Source organism: Ochotona curzoniae, unplaced genomic scaffold, assembly GCF_017591425.1.
Source record: "Ochotona curzoniae isolate NIBS_2020 unplaced genomic scaffold, NIBS_Ocur_1.0 contig_2692, whole genome shotgun sequence".
In the NCBI taxonomy this organism is placed as follows: domain Eukaryota; kingdom Metazoa; phylum Chordata; class Mammalia; order Lagomorpha; family Ochotonidae; genus Ochotona; species Ochotona curzoniae.
The window spans coordinates 2,871,217-2,892,031 of NW_024465556.1; the positions used below are offsets into that span (position 1 = coordinate 2,871,217).

Below are 20,815 nucleotides of genomic sequence, written 5' to 3' on the forward strand. Positions count from 1 at the left end.
TTAGGTATAAGAAGAGAAACCCTCAAGAGATACAAATTGTTATTACCATTACTAAAATAAATATGTTGCAACAGCTGGTTCTGAGCCCATCAGAAGCCAGGAGCCAGGAGCTTCTTCTGGATCTCCCACATGGGTGCAGGGTCCCAAGTCCGAGCCATCCTTGACTGCTTTCCTAGGTCACAAGCAGGGAGCTGGATGGGAAGCAGGGCTGTTGGGATTAGAATTGGCACCCATATGGGATCTCAGTGTGTGCAAGGTGAGGACTTTAGCCACTAGGCTACTGTACCAAGCCCATAAAATAAATGTTTCTAAAACATGTTTTGAATATTCATTAGTGACAAAGGCTTAATGGGTCTTCTAAATAAAGAGTTCAACAAATAAAAGTAAGAATACCATAGTCCAGCTGGGAAATAGGCAAAGACTATAAACAAGAATATAATGATAAGATTAAATGAACATCTACCAAACCATTGAACATTGAATTATTTGTTCTTAGTAATTTTTCTCTATAAACTATGTCTTGTTAGAAACAGATTTTTGTTGATGACCTTTTGGTGATTATTATGACACTGATATGAAGAGCGGGTTTGGAAACCTTTCCCTTTTTATATCAAAAGTTATCTGCCTGTTTGTGTTATTTCTGAAATAAATTTTACCTCCTTCTGTTCACTTGACAGATTTAACTGAAGAGTTGATAAAGGGGCTGTCAGGCTCACCCTAGAGACTAGAAATAAGATCTCTGGACCATGCACGGTGGGCAGAGGTTATGTTACTAAGAAACTACAGGAGTTGAATATTTTCAACCTGCTGAATCTGTTGTCCACTATGTGCAGACTGTACCTGTGGAGAAAAGCACAAGTCACAGAGACCTGGGTAGGTCTGTGATGGGGCACCACGCTCTCTGTGCAGGCAGTGTCATTTACTCTCCCCAGGTACACCCCCAGGGCTCCTCTTCCCTTCCCTGCTTCAAGTCTCTCCAGACTACCCCTAACCACACACTGCACATTGTGCTTCTTGTCTGTGGTGGAATGTGTTTGCAGAGGTGTGGGAAAGCAGATTGTGATAAAATTTGCAAATGCTATAAATGAGACCTTAAAAAAAAAATCCAAAGAGGTCGTTAACTGGGTACTACTGTCCTCCATTAAATATAAGCCCCAGTGAGGAAAAAGTCCTGTCTGTTTTTTATACTTTCTGTCCTCCGAATTTCATAACTACAGACTTATTTTTCAGATAGTAATTAAAGGTACTGAAAAAGTATGAAATGAGTGTGTGAGTGAGTGAGTGAATGAAGCGTGAAGGAACCATGAGAATTCACCAGTTCCTTTTCCATGGAGGAGAAACCATTCATTATAGCTGTTTCTGGTGGGAGCAACAATTGATTCACACCTTGGGCAGGGAGAGCTTGAAATGAATTTTGACTAGATCCCAGGGTAGAAGTGAGTCATGAAACCTAGAGGCCCAGTCTAGAGCCGCAAGTTTTTCTTTTTTTTGATTGCAAATGTTGGCCTTGGACCAAAGAAAATTTTTCTAGCTAGATTTAGTAAACCAAGTTTCTTCTTGCTTAGTCACTAAAATGGAAAAAAAACTCCAATCATGTAAACAGAAAGTTGAGAAGGAGAGAAGATTGCATGTGCTGCAAGGAAGTTAAAACAATTTGGCTGAAGCTCCCTTACATTTCCCCTGCTCAAATTTGTAAGTCACACTAAACAAGATGGATACCTAATTTTTTAGCTTGATTGTTTATAATTCCATTGCACGTAAGTTTGGTCATGCAGTATTGTTGATTCCTGGGAACTGCATTAACTTGTGCCATGAACTCTAAGATTACCTTAATGCGTCCCCCTTTCTGGAAGTAAAATAGACATTCAGAAATAAAGCATAAGGTCAGTGTCGAAAATAGACTAATCAAGGATTCGTTTTTGTGGTTTCTTTTTTAATTTTTCTTTTCCCCTCAGAATGCCCTCACTGCTTTTTTTTTTTAATGCTTTTTGGTATCTTTCTTGGCTGTGTCTGTGTCCTTTTGTGTATAGCACTTCTTGCTTTCCTTTTTTCCCCATTGTTGGGTGCTAAGTGGGGTCAGGGCACGTGGAGGGGGAGCATCCAAGTGTAGGTAAGTCCTTCCTTCAGTAATATTTATGTAGATCTGAACTGTGTGACCACAGATAGATGAAAAATTTCTCTGGAGAATTGTCTCATGCTTCTTAGTTTCTTGATCAACTTATTGAAATCATAGATAGACTTTATCTTAGTTGACTCAGAATGAATGAGCTGGAGCTACTGAGTCCACTTGCACTGTGTCCCATGGCACACAACAAGAGTAAAGATCCCAAAACAACATCAGGATCTTGTTAGGAATGATGGTGTAGAGAATTAAATATCATATTGGTGTTGTTCAGAGTTTGAGATACTCTGTGAAAGAAAACTGTGAAGTCAAGAGGTTCATCAGTTTGTTCAAAGTTGGGCAGTTAGAAGGAAAGGTTAGAAAAACGGAAGGAAAACTACGAGTGTAAGAAGTCAATAAACTCTTATATCACAAGTGACTGTGTTCTAAGCATCATATACAATACTGTAGATATTAATAAACATTCAGGCATTTGACTTTACCATAATCCTATGAAGTAAGTGATAATATTATGGTTAGCACCTTAAAGTTGATAAAGCAAAAGAACACAAGAGTTAAGTGCCTTGCCCAAGAGCACATAGCAAGATCTGATGCAGTTAGACTTGAATGCAAGAAGTCTGGCCATTCTGGACCACATTTCTTTAGTTTTGTGAATACCCTCTTTATGCTGGCTTGTCAAACATCAAGGTCCTAATGCTATCCTGAGAAAACATACTGGCCTATTGGAAATTAGTTTATTCTTGTGGAACTGACCCCTTACTTACTGCACAGATAATATAATTTGTTTCCACTTGAAACAGCCTATCTTCCCACTCTGCTGATGAATATGTCTTTGATTACCAACTCTGGTTGATTGAGACTGTAGTTGTGCAAATTATCTCGACCTCCTTAGCCTTCCTGAAAGTTTGGTTATATTTCCTTCTATTTATTTCACTCTCCTACTGTAAAGGTTGAGAGTGATGGCTTGTAAATGAGGTACATTAACAAGAAAGGGGTGGGGGACACCACTTGAAAGGCTTCACTCTGTTTGATCAAGACATGAATATAACTTGAAATGAATTCTCTTTGAAACAACTTTCATTTTTGTTTTATCATCCTTCTTCAAAGAATAATGAGGCACCTTACCTTAGAAAGGGAGATAAAACTGTGGAAGATTGTGACTCACAGAGCAATGCAAATTGAGAGTTAAGTTATGCACATATGCATGTATAAATGTATTTTACATATATACACACATACATAATAATATTTAGTTTGGCTGGATATCCATAAGTATTTATTTGTTAAAAAAATAAGCATAACATTTATTTTCCAGAGCACTAGGACATAGTACTCCAATGAAAGGTCTAAGAATGTTAATGTATAAGCCAGAGGCTGAAAGATTCAGACATACAGAGTGTAGTCGAACTGAATTCAAGAGGCCCCATTTCTCAGTCATGGCACCATCTCTCAGCAGCTGTGTGAGCTTCCTGGGTTCCTTCTTTATGAAGTGTTCTAGTAAGGCATATTTTTATTTGCTTATTATTTTGAATCCATAGGTAGAAACTACCTCCCATGTATTCGTTCTCACCTAACTCCACTTGGAAGGTGTTACAGCCTCCATCCGTCACCTCCTCCTCTCTTCTTGGTCTCTTGTTAAGCTGTTCATGGCATCTCTTCTTTTCCTACCAATTTCCAACCCCCAGCAATACCCTCCTTGCCTTTTCTCTTCCCCTACTCAGACTTCGTTTGAGGGAAGTAGTTGTGAATCGTACGGCTCTAAAATCCCCACCGTTACACATGAGATAGCTGTTGATTGACATTGGAGATGACAGAATAGTAAATTAAAACAGTTAGCACTACTCGATTCTCAGCAGTTCTGCATAATTTTGTGTGAAGACAAAAAAAAAAAAATCCAAATGAATGAAACCAAAGTACATAATCTTCTTTAACAAGTAACTAGTTATCTGTTGAACCTTGTTGTTGATGGGAGAGAAGAAAAAGCTTTTTTATGAAGTTGCTCTAATGGATGTTTTCATTAGAACATATTAATATTATTAATAAAAATGCAGACATGCTTAAAATGAATGCCTGGAGGCCTTGGGGAATGGCTCTGAGTAGGTCATACAATACATTATATGTTATCAGATAAAAAAGTAAAGCTGTTCTGGCAGAAGAGTAAATACTCCAGATGTCAGCATCATATGTGAAGACGATTGGGTTATTACAACATCCACACAGTGAATGTGTTCCTAGTTTACACATTAAACCCTTATAACAATAACAGGAAGCAAAAAATAAACAAAAACTAACATCTGTTTAAAATGGCTACTGATGCATGTATTAAGGAAAATATATCGAATAATTGGCTCACAACATTTCTTAAAATACAATTGTGTAAGTAATTCATTTAATCATCTCAATTATAAGTAATTTATTTAGCCAACACAATTAAGTAAGTATTATATATTCACAGTGACCCATTCTATACTTGCAAAGGTCAAGGGTGCTCTTAGCCCTTTCTGGGACAGAATAGGAAAGGTCAGATGTCAATACTATAGCCTTCATTCACATCAGCTGTTGACCCCTTTACAGATTCCCACATGGACTCCAGATTGTTGAAGTCAGGCCCACATTCATGGGATCAGTTCTTAAAATGGACATCATCCTAAGTTTCTCCAGGGGATTTTCAGCCGTTCTGACTGAAATAGTCACAAAAGAGTTTAAACTCAGAAATATTCTTCATGTTTCTTCTACTATGTTTCTTTTCTAGTTAATAGATTCTGAAATTAAGACAGTGAAAGAAACTGGAAACTATATTCTTTCTCTACCCACACCCAATGCAATCTGTATTTTTTCTTCCTGTTTTACTAATAGGTTCCTTTCAAATGGAAATACAGATACCTCTATACTAATGATGTGATTACATCCCAATAAAATCTATGGAAAATTGGAAATATCGTTAAGTAAAAAATGCATTTACAGCAAGCAAGTTAGCATTCTAGCTTGGAAGTATAGCACACAGCTGAAAAATGGTGCAATTATATCCCAATAAATTCATGGAAACTTGAAAATACCATTAAGCCAAAAAAAATGTGTTTACAAAAACGAACCTACCAAACACCTCATCTTGGAAACAGAATATAAAATTGAGAGTCTGTTGTTTCCCTTCATAATCGAGGCCTCACTGGGAGCAGCATTCACTGCTGCCACCATCATGAGACTAGCCTACCACACATTGCTAAATCAAGAGAAGATCAAAATGTAAAGTTCAAATTACAGTTTGGACTCAATTATGTATTGCTTTTGTATTTTTGTAAGGTCAGAGAGTTTTAAATGAGACCATCACAATTCAGGAACTGTCTACATAAAAAGATTATACTGAAGTTAATGACTTTAGAAATCCTCACTTCTAGGAGAACAGTCATGAGTTAATTTCCTCCTTTTTTTAAGTCAAAGGGACAGATAGGATTTCTGCAGCAACAAAAAGTAAAGTTACCATTACCGAACAGTATAGATTTCCTGTGTTCCTGCAAATTATACGGTGTGAGTTGCATGCATATTACACTTCATTTTCCTAACAGAATGTTTCTTCTTGGTTCATTATTCAGATGGCTCAATCCTTCAGGTCCCATGGTGAACTTATAGCAATAGAGTATTGTTTACAATCCTCTTGTTCTAGGGAGAAAAAAAGCTATACTTGCTCTTTTTTTAAATTCAAGAACTTGTATTAATACATGCGTGACTGTTCCGGTAGTGCTTGTATTAGTGATGTCCAGAGAAACATCAAGCAATTGATGTTCACTTGATAAGGGAGGCTGAGAATTTCTAAGATTTGGGAGCTGGAAACCAGGACTGCTCAGTCTGAATGCTTGGGAACCAAGAGTTGATGGTCCAAGTTCCAGTCCAGAAGGTAGAGGCTTGGTATTCAAGAAGATCTGATACTTCTGTCAAAACACAAAGGCTAGAAACATACAGTGTAGTGGTCTAAGACAGTCATAATCGGGAGAATTCACACCTGCTCAGCTGCCATGTTCTAATTAGGTCTTCAGTTCACTTGATTAAGCTTACCTTTCTCAGAATGGGACAGTCTGTTTCGCTAGGTATACATGAACTCAAATGTTCGTCTCATCCAGAAACACCCACAATCCCTTTCACTCTTAAAATTAAACAGTACAGCACTCTTGCAGTCCCTTAGTAAGTCATCTGAAGTTGACACTGTTGCATACCCATACCATAAAAGAAAAATACTCTAGTGTTTATATTGACCACACTAATTCAGTTACCTACTTGGTAAGCAGTCATTGCCTACATAGGCATTCCTTTGTTAAAACCTGAAATAGTAAAGTGTGGTGATTTGGAAGCATTGTTGTATAAGGTTTACAGCAACTTGTAAATAGAAGGAAAGTCATTCCTCTTTCATACTTATAATAGTGCAGATAGCAGATATTTTTTAGGATCTACAGCAGACCTGTAAGAATGCTTTTGTGATTATAGCAATTTTTCAATGAGGACTTAGAAATCAACAGTAGTCAAAATCCCTGGCAGAGCTAAGAGGCTGAGCAGGCCAGCTTCCTGTGTGTGGAACCTGCATGACTCTGCAGTGCTGTGTGTTCAAAGGGGCTGCTTTGTTGTGTAACTCTCTGCTGTAGTCGTCTGGATTTTTAGAGATTCATTGACAAGTGGCACTATAATTTCATTTTGGACTGGGTGCTTCAGCTTATTACCTAGTCATGTCTCCTCTTACCATTAAAGCTCCTTCTGCCCCTTCACATTTCTGTACAGAGATGAGTTCTCTTGTAACAAAACTGACCCCTGGGGATGATCACTATTGGTCCAGTGATACAGCTGTGGTGTTGTTTGCTTGCCCATCTTAAGTACATTAAGTGTCTGGATTGATTGCTGGACTGAAACTTCATATGTAAATATCTAAGAAAACACTAATTTTCAGATTTTGCTTTGGTTGTGTGCCATATAGCAGGAAATAAAATGATTTTCTACACCAGACTAACCCCCCTTTGGCTTTTCATTTCTTATAAATTTATTAAATTGTATTTTTATTTATACACATGGAGGTATTTCTCCTCTGCTCTGCCATATTTTACTATATTTCATTATATTTGGACTTACCTAAAATGCATTGAATTTCTAAAGGTGATTGCTACACTGAGATGTTTTATTATTAATAATGAGCTATTTATTTAGTGTTAGGCTTGTAGTTTGAAACCATTTTTCTTCTAAATCAAATTCTTTATACTTTAAATTAAGAATGTCAGCTTTGAAGTTAGAGGGTTGACTGACATAATGATATTTCTGTTTTCTCATTTTCTTCTTTATCTTAAAGCTTTCAACATTTAATTTGCTAATTTAAGTGTTGAAGAAAAGACTTGGTATATTTTTCAATTTGCTTTTATCAAATCCTAAAGTAAATTTTTCTTTCAAGCCTTACATAAGGCAGTTAGCATCAGTTATGTTTTGAATTGTGGCAGTTTCTTTTCATTCAGAATATGACAAAACCTGCTCCCTTTTTAAAGATTTATGTATTTGATAATCAGAGTAACACACATATGTACAGGTGTGCGTGTGCGCGCGCACACACACACACACACACACACACAAACTGAGAAACAGAGAGAGACAGAGAAAAAGAGAGATCTTCCATTCACTTGTTAAATCCCCAAATGATCAGAAAGTTTGGGGCTACTACAGTCTGAAGCCAGAGGTCCAGAAAACTCCATCTGGACCTCCCACATGGCTGGCAGGAACCCAAATACTGTGCTATCCACTGCTGCTTTCCCAGGCAGCTTAGCGGAGAGCTGTGCTACAACAGGAGTGAGAAGCAGCAGCAAAACCCACTGTGCCCCACCACTGATCTTACCTATCACCCCTTTTATTTACAAATTTCTTCTGTTACCATCATATTTAGCACAGTTTTGAAGCACGTCCAACCTCCTTGCTTCCCAGCTGATGATCCCAGTGCCCAGAGAGGCATAGAAAACGTAGTCAAGGTTGCAGAAATAGTGATGAGGTCAAGACCAGCATGCAAATTCCCTGAATTTCAGTCCAGCACTCTTTCATTACACCACAGAAATCTCCTTTGATGCCTAAAATCACAAGATTTCTTTTTAATTTTCTGTCCACGATAAATATTTATATAGCCTTGAGCCTTCAGTTAAAGTTTAGCTTACCAAGGGGCCAATGAATATGAAAATCAGTAATCTAGAGGGAAATGTTAGCTTTTCAGCAAAAGGGCAACAATGTTTTGAAATACTCCATGTTATGTCAGAAAAAAAAGTGTCTTTCCAATTAAATGCCCCTAGAGTATTACAATGTTTCTGGAATTATTTTGATGATTTTACAACAGTGTAATAAATTTTCTAGAAAGACATTGGCTAACAAAAGGTATTGTTAAACTCATGTCAATGTAAATATAGGGTAAAAATGAGATGATTAACTCTGATGCCATCAGCGAAGTGGCCCTGCTATAGAGAACTGTTTCTCACCAGCATATTGATTCTGGGTCCAGTTGCAGGGAGAAATACAGAAATACATTTGCAATAAAGGAAAATTATTAGTCCTTTATGATGGGAAATATCCTTGGATCTAAAAATGATAATCTAGGCATAGAGTGATTGATTCCAAATTGATTATCAGCATTAAAGAAAGCACTTTCCTTGTAAGTCTCATCCACTGAAATTCTCTTCAAAGTTGTACTGATCAGAAGTATAACTTGTAATGGCCAGTTGCAAGTCTTTTGCAATAAGCTCTTCTGGTTTGGCTTGGCAACAAGAATTTTCATTAGATAGTTCTAAAGGAAGCAGTAGGGTCGAAGCTTTTAAAAAGTTATCTGTATTTTTTGTTGTCCAAGACTGGTTTGCCTCACATTTTCAGGTTCACTTCTGTCATGCAAGGGATAATCTAATCAGATGCAAAGACATTATTCACCAAGTGATAATTTCTTTATTTTTTATTCTCCAGCCCCATCCTGACGAATAAAAGCAGCCAGGTGTGGTTAGGCAAAGAACCTTACATACTGGGAATTTATAAGGAAGACACAAGCACAAATCACCTTTCTATACCCCTACTATACTAAATTATTATACTTATTTAATTTTTGATATCTGTTGGTTACTGTTAAGATGCCATCACAGTTCCCTTGATATAACCTCCAGAAAGCAGCCCGGGTCAAACCTACAAGCTACAGATTTAAACCCTCTCCCTTCAACTCCATAAGTGCCTTGCTATGTCCCGGGATTATTGGGCAGTATATTAAATGACAGGGTTACTAGATAATTCCAGAATGAAGAATTGTGACTTTTAATTGCCTTTCTGCCATCCATTTGCCATGAGAGCAGACTTACAATTTAGGTAGGGAGGTGAAGGACTCACACTATGCTGTCATATGTTTGGAAATCCCATCTGCGGAAATGTGTACCCGTGAACCCAAATGGATTTTGGTTTGATGGTAGTGTAGAACTTTATCCCTACTAATTCCCTTGATTTTTACCTGGGGAAAAATGTGTTTGATGGACAGAGATGTTTGTGTTTTAGGCATTTAATTGAATAAGCTGAATTTAAAGTATTCCAAAACTCCTTTTACACTTCAGTTCTTGGTATTTCATTTGCAGAAGAGTGATGTGGAATGTATCATAATGCAAAACTGTGGAATTCCACCAACAAACACTATGGCTTTATATCTTAAAAAAAAAAAAAGTTCACAGTATCATGGAGTTAATATGTCTGTTTATGGACCATACCTAGCCATTGTGGACAATGTGTTGGCTTTAACTTCAGAGTGGTTCAAGGACCTGGAAATTGTGTGCTGCCTAAAGACAATAATATGCACATGTTTCTATACCATTGGGCTTCCACGTTATAAAGCTCTCATCAGTTATGTAGGTTCTTCATAGCAGAGAAACTTAGAGAAATCTTGATATTGTCTTCTTGGGATAACTGTGAAGATTAATGAGTTAATGTGTGCATGTGGAAAACATTAAGGTACATATTCAATCAACAGCTTTTTCCCCTCATCATTGCAGAAATTCACCTAAGGTCTATGATAGTATTTACTTCCTAAAAGCTAAGTGAGGGATGACTCATGAACAGCATCAAATAACACTGATTAAAGGAAAATACATTTATTCAGAAACATTGGATATCAACCAGGGATAATTTTGCTTCTATAGGACATTTGGAAATGTCTAGAGATATTTTTAAAGATTTACTCATTTTTTCTAATTTAAAAGGCATATTTACAGAGAACAAAACAAAAATAGAAAGAGATCTTCCATCCACTGATTCTTTACCAAATGGCTGCAACTGCCAGAGCTGAGCCAATCTGAAATCAGGAGCCAGGAACTTCTGGGTCCCCCACATGCATGTAGGGGCTCAAGAATTTGGACTATCCTGCATTGCATTCCCATGCCGTAGGCAGGGAGCTAGATCAGAAGTGGAGCAGCTAGGGCTCAAATTCCAGGTCCATATCAGATGCTGGCATTGCAGGTGAAGGATTAGCTTGATAAGCCTCTGTGCCAGCCCTGAGAGACAGTTTTTACTGTGTCACTGTTTTTTACCGTGTGATTGGAAGACAAGGCTATTGCTGAACATCCAGTAAGACACAGGGAAGCCCCCAAGATATTAACAAAAGGCCATTCCACCCAAAATGTCTGTAGTTCTGTAACTGAGAAACTGTGCACACAGATAATCTTTTTTATACTCATTATAAACATAAATGTGATGTAGATTCTGGTGTTATCCGCCTTTTGGCAGAAATAGAAATTGTAGCATTTACAATTCAAGATGTTCTTCAGGATCCCAAACCTTGTAGAGGAATGTCGGCTTGTATTTATGTAGAACCAAGGCCCTCCTTCCTGGCCTCCTAAGGATGGAAGCAAGATTTGAACCCTGTGATCTGCTTCCACCACATATTATTGCCTTTTGAAAATACTTGTTATATTGAATAATTTCAGGTCATAATAATGGTCTGCATATTCTACATCTTTATATCTAGCGTGCCATTCAAATTATCTTCATTAGAGGTATGCTGAGGCAAACCTTGCTTGCCACATTCCTTGAGGGCACCTTACCCTATGATTCTACCTGTTTGCTTTATGTTCCTGGCTGCATGGGTGCTGCACGGGTGGCAATGCATCTGTTAAGGGAGATTTGCAGTTCTGTCCTTTTAGAAGAGAATATTCTCATTCTGGTTTTTGCCTTGTAGGTTTTATGTGCATAATCACTAGAGTATATTATCAGGTTTGTTTTTTGTATCTGGTGTTAGAAGGATTTTATCGTCTTCTTAGTTAGGTGATAGGCTCTAGGCAAAGAAAGGATTAAGACTCATGAGAGCTAACAGGACCGATTCTGTTCCACTGGGTTTTTTTTCCTGCCAAACAGAAATGGAGGATAATCGAAACTCAACAGTTGTGATTTGCAAATCTGTTTACTCTCTCTGAATATTTTGATCTCTTGTTAATGGGAGCATCGACTGCTTCTTTGCCATAGTGGATAATTTATTTTATATGAGGTGGCATTTTCAACAACCACCACCACCACCACGCCATGTGCTGAGGTACTCTGAACTGTGTCTGGATAAAAATAAATACTCTCATTTCCACTGATGGATGCTTTCCTTTGCTCATGGAAGTTATGATTGGCTTTGATCTTTCCCCAAGCCCACTGCATAAAACCCTGGTAAATGTTTGGGCAGAATGTAAGAAATATAAATTAGCAAAAATCCCACAGAAATGAAAAAAAAATATGGTCTACCTGTGACCTTCCGTATTGGACTCCATCTGTTAAATCTGTTCTTCAGGTCTACAAATAGAATATTTACATAATGTATTTTTTATAGATGAAAAAGGAAGGATAACCATAAAAAGTTTAACGTTTCAGTATATTTACTAAGAAGCAAAGGAGATCAAAGTTATCACCTTGTCTTCATAAAAATAAAGATCACCAAGTGTTAAAAAATAATGAAATTAAGGATTGAGGTGGGGGCAGAAGGTAATGACTCAGATACCCACAAAGTCCTAATTAAGAAAGATATACATGAATGTTTAAAACAGTTCATGAAAAATGGAGTTTAAAGTATGAAATTTTTGGTGTACAAATTCTCTTAATATGCAGAAGGAATGTATTATTGAAAAACTGCATAGATTTCAAATATTTTTGCACCAAAATAAGCTCATGGTTTTTATTTGAGAGGCACAGAAGGAAGCAGGAACAATCATCATGGTTGGTCCTGAATCAAAGCTGGGAGACTGGAATACAGTCCAGAACGGTGGTGTGAGTGGCAAAATCCCAATTATTTGAGCCCTCACATGCTCTCCAGTGTCTGCATTAGCATAAAACTGGGGTCAGAAACTGAATGTGGGGTTCACACCTAGATGCTCCAATATGAAATTTAGATGTCTTAGCCATTTAGCTAAATGCCAGTTTTTCAAACTCACACTTTTAATTCTGTTTTCTATAGATCATTTTAAGTCTCCAGGTACTACCAGAAGCAGAGAAAAAAATGCCTTGGTCATGGTTATATGAGTTGTGTTTACCGTTGTGTCACACTGCTTATGTATTACACTGTGAATTACTATTTCATCTTGCAATGACCTTGAGAGCAATACAACTGTATGTGTCATTGGCTTCTCTAGATCCCTGGGAGGGCAGAGGCGAAGAGAGGGCCATCTGGTCTGACCTCCAAGACTTAATAACTTCAGAAAACGATCACTTTAACATCTTCTTCATTGTTCTGTGTATGTATTAGGCTCCATTGGTTTGATCTGATGGTCCTGCGGCTGTTGTCCAGGAGCTGAAATATGTGGGCACCATGTGATAGGTTGTGAATTCTACTGGTCCCCCGGGAGCTCAGCTGCAGCAACTGTTTCATGATCTCTATCTGCCCCTCAGACTTCTCATAGTGTGGCATCTAGATTCCAACAAAGTGTATTCCAAGTCTTTTAAAAAGGAGTAAGCAAAAAGATGCCCTCCTTTCTAAAGGTCAGGCCTTCCATTGACACAGTTAAATCCACAGTATGTTACTTAGGAAGCAGCATGAATAGCCTGAATTTAAAGGAAGAGGAAATGAACTCCAACTTAACAGTACAAAGAGGGAGAAAGAATCTTTAGGCAGTTTCAGTTCACACAGTAAATATGGAAAGGCTAGGTCATCATTATTTCTCTGTATCTTGGGTCTTGAGATTGTATTGTGGACCACAAGTTCATTTACAGTGTGACTTTGGAGTCTCTAATACCTTCCTTTATATAATAAATTTTTTCCTTTATATAATAACATTGCAGTTATTTAATCAAGATTCAACACTGGTGCTTTACATTTACCAATTTGTTTGGCCCTCTCAACAACGTTACCTAAAAGAAACCGCAGACAGTGTCAATCAGAAACAGAAGGTCTTGTTCTAGGATCCTTCTCTTAACCATTATTCAGGTAACCCTGCCAACAGTCATCCTCCACACACTTTTATGCCTGTAGGTTCTTAAATATTTACTTACCCATAAAGGATGTTCATTCTTTTTAAAATAAGTTCACATTGTTAGAATCTTAACTTCTCAGTAGTATGACACATTTCTTATAATGCCCCAGGTACTAGAGAGTAGCTATTCATTTAGCAACAGTTCTGTATTTGAAGTATGCATGTGGTTTGGAGCTACACTGAGAGGACAGTCAGTAACAAAGTTCGGACACCAAAATGCTCTTTTTTCCTTCTCTGTGGCTCCCTGATTTCTCACTAAAGCATTCCTCTCACTCTTTGCAAGTCTGATTCTGTGTAACATCCCTTGCCTCTGGCCTACTAGTGCTGCCACAGCCTCTTCCTGCCTAGTCACCATGTATCATTTATTTGTACTTATGTCACTTTCAACAGCTCATTTACTTAGGTTGTTTCCTTTAATCGGTTCTTGAGCAGGACAAAAAATCTAATTGATTCACTGCCGTGAGTCAGATCCCTTCTCAGATCGCTGCTTAAGCTGTGTGTTGCCTATGCTTACTTCCCATGCTGGTTCTGGTTCAGAGGGTCACATGCACGGGAAAGCCAGAGTGAGGTTGCCTTTTGAAGCGTCCCTTTGACAGGAACTCCACACTGGGCAGTTTCTCTTCAAAGAATAACGCAGGAGGACAGTAACTTGAAAACTCTAGCCGAGGTAGAATTATAATAAGAAAAAATGGATTTATTAAAAAAAGGCAGAAAAACTGAGGAAATCAAAGGTCTGAGTAGAAATAGTTTTTTACACTGAAAGGAAATCTCTGACACAGAAACATCATCTGCAACAGTGTTTAATTCTGGCTGGTGAAGGTGTGTTGACATACAAGTGAAGGAATTGACCACATCCTGCTATGTAATGTGTAACTGACATAGTGGTGGTGTTGAAACTGCATTCAGACAAGTCTTTGAAAAGTGAAGCTGTAGTAGAGGAGAAACTTGTCTGCCCTACAAAGGGATAGGGTCCCTGCAAGATTGGCACAGACTCCCTCCAAGATTTTCCTCTTTAAACTTGATGTCCCTCTACATTGTTCAAATTAGGATCATTCCAGGAGGTCAGGTCCTCACAAATTTTAAGTTCCTAAGCTTAAATTCAAGCTTATTTTCAAAAGTACAGATGTAGGAAACTACTAGAAAGTTAGGAATCATTTGGAAATGGAAAGGAAGACATTCACTAGTAGAACTTGGTTTAGGATGCTATCTATTGAGCCTGGTGCTGTGGCCTAGCAGCTGAAGTCCTCACCCTGAATGTGCCCCGGGATCCCATATGCGCACCGGTTCTAATCCCAGCAGCCCCGCTTCCCATCCAGCTCCCTGTTTGTGACCTGGGAAAGTAGTTGAGGATGGCCCAAAGCTTTGGGACCCTGCACCTGCGTGGGAGACCTGGAGGAAGCTCCTGGCTCCTGGCTTTGGATCTGTGCATTACTGGCCATTGCGGTCACTTGGGGAGTGAATCATCGGACAGAAGATCTTCTTCTCTATTACTCTTCCTCTCTGTATATCTGACTTTGCAATAAAAATAAATAAATCTTTTTTTTTTTTTTAAAGAAAGCTATCTATCTGATTTGCGGTGATAAACATGGTGAGCCAAATCACACTGCGGTTAAATCATGGCTAGAGAAACATCTGCCTTTTTCCTGTGATCTTGGTCAAAATGCTACAATGGACTCAGTTCTGAGGTTGGAAAATAATACTCACATGTAGGTGTTGTCACAGTGAAATAAAATAATCCAAATGTGTCTGTAAGAAATCGTGATATTTCAGTGTATGTACTTATTATAATATTTTGAGTAGACATCATTAAGAGTAGTTTGATTTAAGAAGGTATGTAGCAAGGCCAGTACTTATGTTAATCAAAGTAAATACTTTTGGTTAAAAAAAATATAAAGGGGTGGTCAAATCAATATTAAAGGTAAATAATGTCTGAATGAAATATTGTCTTAAGATCCCTATAGAAGAAATCCTGATAAATAAGTTTCAAAGTTGTAAGTGAAGGGAGGATCTGACCATATCTCATTCACCAGTTTCAAGAAAACTTTATTGGCAAAAATAGGTAGCCTGCCAAATTTGCTGACCTGATTGAAGACAAAAACAAACAAACAAACAAAACACTACTGTGTTGAAATATGTTCGGTCCTAATTGTTGCCTTAGGTACCTTATTCAGTCTTGTGCCTGGAGTGAGATCCTTATTTGCTGCTTTCTCATTTTGTTTCTGTGTATTTTCTTCTGATTCTAACCCAAAGGTTGAGCAATCTTGACTTGAACCAGTGGGCATAGATGAGACCTTTTGTGCCATCATATAGAACTCTCTGGTGATAAAGGCTTCTGAACCCTCTTTTCAATGTCAAAGATTTGCTTGGAACAGTAACCATTTGCTTATCACAACAATTACGTTTAACAACTGAACGTCATGTACTCATATGTGGCATTGCTGACCCTTGACAGTTATACTAAACCTCCAGTGCAGGACGCCTCCTTAAACAAGTGGAGCTCCCTTTCGCCCAGAGGTCATGGACTTGGTCTTTGACTTGCTCAAGTGAACATTTGCACTTGTGTTCATGTCTTTCCTGTTTTATGTTTTTCTTGACTTCCTTTGGCTGTTTTCTGAGGGCAACTTTTGACCATCCTGAAAACAAGGAACATCTCAGGAAATTATTTTGTTTGTTGCTTTTAAATATTGATTGGGTTCTGGCAGTGGGAATATAATTAAACTCACAGCAGTAATCAAGTTCCTTTTTATCATAAACCTTTCATCCCTTTACCTAACCTGCAATTGCCTTTCCTTGTTCCTCAGGGTTAACTGGCCAGGAGCCATTTGGCTCCAGCAGTGGTACCTTGGCAGAGCTTGCCATGAATCAGATGTCCTTTTCCTCCTCGAAGGCAGAATGTGTTGCTTACTCAGGCTCACTTCACATTGTCAATTTGCAAATGAGCGTGTGGTTTTTGTGTCATTCCATTGACAGCAGCTGATACATCAACCTAAGTGATAGCCCTTGAATGTGTAATTACTACAGCTTTTCAGGACTACTCTGCCTACCACCAAGCTGAACTTGCTCTATTCCATTTTGTGGAAGTATGGGGTTAATAATTCACCCAGAGATTGCAACAGGATGAATAACTTAATGGAGTAGAAGAGCAAAATACTAGGTTCCTAGTTAAACAGTGGGCTAGCAGGTGACATAAACTTTGAGATGGAACTGGGTTATTGATTATCCACTGGAGAGTCTGTGATGGTTCAGCTTATATGTTCACTTCACTAAGCTGCAACATGTTCAGAAATCAGATTGCACAGAATTTTGGGTGTTGTGTGTGTTTCTGGGTGAGATTTCACATTTTAATCATAAAATGAATAAATCAGAGTTTTTCACTTCTTAACACAAGTGACTCTCTTATAGTCTGCTGCAGGCTTGACTAGAGTGGAAGGCTAATCCTCATGTAGAAAAAAGAAAACATCTCTTGAAGTCCTGAGACAATTGTCTTTCCCTCCCTGCAGACTAGAGGGGAGATAGCAGCTCCTCTTGGGTCTCAAGGCTGCCAGGTTTTAGGTCAGCAGGGACCCTCATCACTCTCCTACTTTTCCAGGTTTCTGGATCCTGACTGAAGCTCTACCATCAGCTCTACTGCTCTTCAGTTTCCCAATTAATTTTAGATCATGAGATATTTAAAACTCCTAAAGTGCTTCAGCCAATTCCTTATAATGTGTTTGTTTATGTATAACTATATATTAGAAACATGTCTAACTGTGTTTCCTTATATATAACTATATATAGCATTATATATGTGTGTATATATATAATATATATGTAATTGGTTCTTTGAATAGTGCTAATGTTAGTATATGACATAGTGTCTGTCACTTAAAAATTGACTGCAGTTTAAGAACCCTGAAAGTGTGGAATACAGAAAATATATCTGATCAGGGAAAAGAGAATGGATGCACCCGTAGAAGGCTGTAGGGAATATGTGTCCTTTCCCCAATATGCCTTCCTACCACCTGAGCCTAGTCTCTGCTTGGGAGGGTTCCTGTCTTATGAACCTTTGCTAAAGGCAGAGCCATTTTTATTTGGTTGTAGAAATAAATGTCTAGATTCTTACTGTCTTTTCCCAGGTAGGTAGGACATGATACTTATGACCTAGGTTTGCTTTTTTAGTAATAAATTCATGTTATTTTTGATTATGTTTATATAGTTGAGAGGGATTCATGGCCATGTGGACCATCGATTAGGGTGAGGAGGGTTGAAGAATGGGAAATAGATGAGACTACCACCTCCAGTCTCATTTTTAATTCCTGTATCTCGGGAAAGTGGGGAGGGAAAGAGAGATGGTTGTTCCAAACAACCCAACCTCATCAGTACCTGTGAATGGGGGGTGGCCCCCTGATATCATCCCATATTCCCGATGTGGAACATGTTCCGAGAATACTGCTTATGTGGTTTTGATAGTTCTGAGATGCTGATTATTTTATTGCTCCAAGATTTAGGAAATCTTTCCAAGGTCCTTTGGCTGACACAGTCAACCTTAGAGTTTTGATTTGTCCAGATACTTGCTGTTATAGCTTGACCAAGAGAGCTGTCCAATTTATTCTGCCCTCCATGGTACTAAAGTTCTCTACAGACATCAATGCTGACCTAAGTTTTAAAAGCAACACACATTAATTTGGAATTTTTATGTTACTCTTTAAAGTATTAATTTCAGAAATAAAGGGAGAGTGTCCCCACTTATTAATTCACTCCCTAAATGCCTCAGCAGCTGGGGCTTTGCCAGGGCTGGTATTTGGACCAGAGATCTTAGTTCAGGTCTCCGAAGTGGGTGACAGAGACCCAAGCCCTTGAGCAATCACACTGCCTTGCAGGGCTTGTCTAAGCATCAAGTTAGATTCAGTAGATGAGCGGAGAATTGAATCTGCACATTCTAAATAGGATGTATGCATCTTTTTTAAGGATTATTTTTTGTTGGAAAAGCAGATTTACAGAGAAAAGGAGAGACAGAAGTAAAATTACTGCATCTACTGGGTCTCTCCCCAAATGGCTGCTACAGCTGTGTGATGAATGCATCTTAACCTGTGTCTTGACTATGAGGCTAACCCCCTGCTTCTGGAATCTTAAATATGTAGTTTGTGACATTGACACGTGGAGTCTATGTAGGCAACCAATGAGTGCCTAAAGACAACGAAAGAAATGAGTACATCAAGGATAACCAGTGTCTGAATCCTGTGGTGTTGGTCCATGGCAGACAGAAGTACAGAGCACTGCACCAGCACCATAAGTGCTGACACTATGTAAGGTTTATGGTTTGATGTTGGGTGTAGGGGTTTGGGATGCAGGCCCTCTACACACTCAACATTTTCCAAATCTGCTTGTCTGCCCTTCATGGAAGAGTTAATAAATTGCATAGTTAATAAATTCAGCTTATATTAAATTACCTAAAGTAATTCTTGGCTGCTTATTTTTTTAAGAGCCATGCCTGAGTCATTTGTTTATTTTACTGAAATTCCTCGAGTCGCTACTATCCACTCTTTTAAAGTAGGCCAGGCAGAACAGTGAAGAAGGTAGACAATGTCCTTTCTGCCATGAGGAATACATTTGCATCCTATAAGGAATAAATTTATAAATATGTAAACGAGAATATAAACAAGGGTAAATCAGTTTGATGTAGATGCAGTGGAGAACATTTTGAAAAGTGCTATTGTAAAGAATGAGAACTACACACAGTGGGCAGATGAGGGCTCTCTGAAACAGTCTTTGTGTTCAGACCTGACCAAAAGGACACATCCACACAGTGGAAAAATGAGCAACACTTGGTAGGAGTGATGGTTGTTCAGAAGTTTTAGAACAGAAGCAGCTCCCCAAGTCCAGACTTCAAGGGATTGTAGAGATAATGTAATCCAAACACCAAGACACAGAAAAAAAAAAAACTAATGTGCCAGAGGTTTCCAAGTCTTGCGTGAGGACTCTTGTGTGATTCTAGAAACCAATCCTAATTGTAGTGAAAATAAAGAACAGAGGACAGATTCTTCTGTTTTGGTTTAAACTGAGTACGAGGATTTCCTCTTGTTGAGTCATATTTTCCGAGACCACTCTGCCATTTGTCCTTTCCTGTCTCCCAGTCTTTCTCCATAATATGTATCAGGCAAAGAAACGGGTGAGCTGGTGGCCACAGGGTTCTTTTGGGTGCTTTGGCCACATGTAGGAGGGTAGGAGTGGCTTCAGTTTCATTATGATTCACGCGTTAGAGTCACTAAAAAAGAACTCAGGATCCTTGAGGAAACTGCAGTTTGAAATAGTCTACTACAATGGTAATCATTTGTAAAATGCCCATGGGTCAGTAGATTTCAATGATGTTTTACAATTCTTAAAGCAATGCTATCAAATACATGTGTGAAGCAAGTTGTGTCTGTCATTTCAAACTCTCTAGTAGCCATCCTAAAGGTAAGAAGTGATATTACTTTTAATGATGTGTTCTAACTCAGTATAGTCATGTTACTATCTCCCAATCTATTATTAAGTAACTTTATATTCTCCATGTTAAGTTTTCTGAAATCTCTGTGTGTATTGCACTGAGTACATCTAGACCCATATACTAGGCACTTGGTAAGTGCTGCACAGCATCTGTGGCTGGGGCTGCTGTTTGAAAAGAGTTGACTTGGAGAGGGGCTGACTTAACAGCACATCTCGAGACCAATGAATGGAGTGCATGCACTGCATGAAGCCTCACCACTCCTTTGGTGTATGATTTGTTGCTTCTTTCTCCCCTTGCATTTCACCACTACACTCCCACCCATGTTGCTATTTTCTCTACTATTCTGTGTTATCCCTTCACATGGTCGTTAAACATTTTATAACTTCCCCTTTTTAAAGCTTTGTTTTTTCTTGCAGTTCTCTTTCTTAGTAATTGAATTTTCACCTTATCCTTCACGTCAAGAGGGCAGCATTAAAAAAGCACAATGAAGCCAGCTGAATCAGTTAACACCCTCCTTTGTCAATGATTCCCCTTTATCCCTATAATTAAGAATTTATAAAAGGAATCAGGAAGTGTCTTTCCTTGATGCTTTAAACACAGAAATACAAACGCTACAAAATTTTCTTTCAATATAGTAAGAAACTTTTATATTATTGAGTAGCTGGCTGATGTGTACTTTTTAGGATGATACGGCCCATAAACATCTATGTGACTTCAGAATGCTGAAAATAAGATTTGTGCACTGTTTCTTCAGACAAAAAT

General features: G+C 38.3%; 1 protein-coding gene across 3 annotated transcripts in view; it reads left to right on the plus strand.

Annotated features, from left to right (window-relative positions):
- Positions 1–20,815, plus strand: part of PRKG1 (protein kinase cGMP-dependent 1) — a 1,092,100-nt gene that overhangs the window by 337,316 nt on the left and 733,969 nt on the right. The window contains exon 1 of one of the 3 annotated variants that reach the window (XM_040975782.1): positions 19,909–20,022. The exons of the other annotated variants lie outside the window; for them this stretch is intronic. Within the exon in view, the coding sequence (XP_040831716.1) occupies positions 19,968–20,022 (55 nt within the window). The 5' untranslated portion in view covers positions 19,909–19,967. Of the gene's footprint in view, positions 1–19,908; positions 20,023–20,815 lie in introns of those variants that run through there. 3 annotated transcript variants of the gene reach the window in all.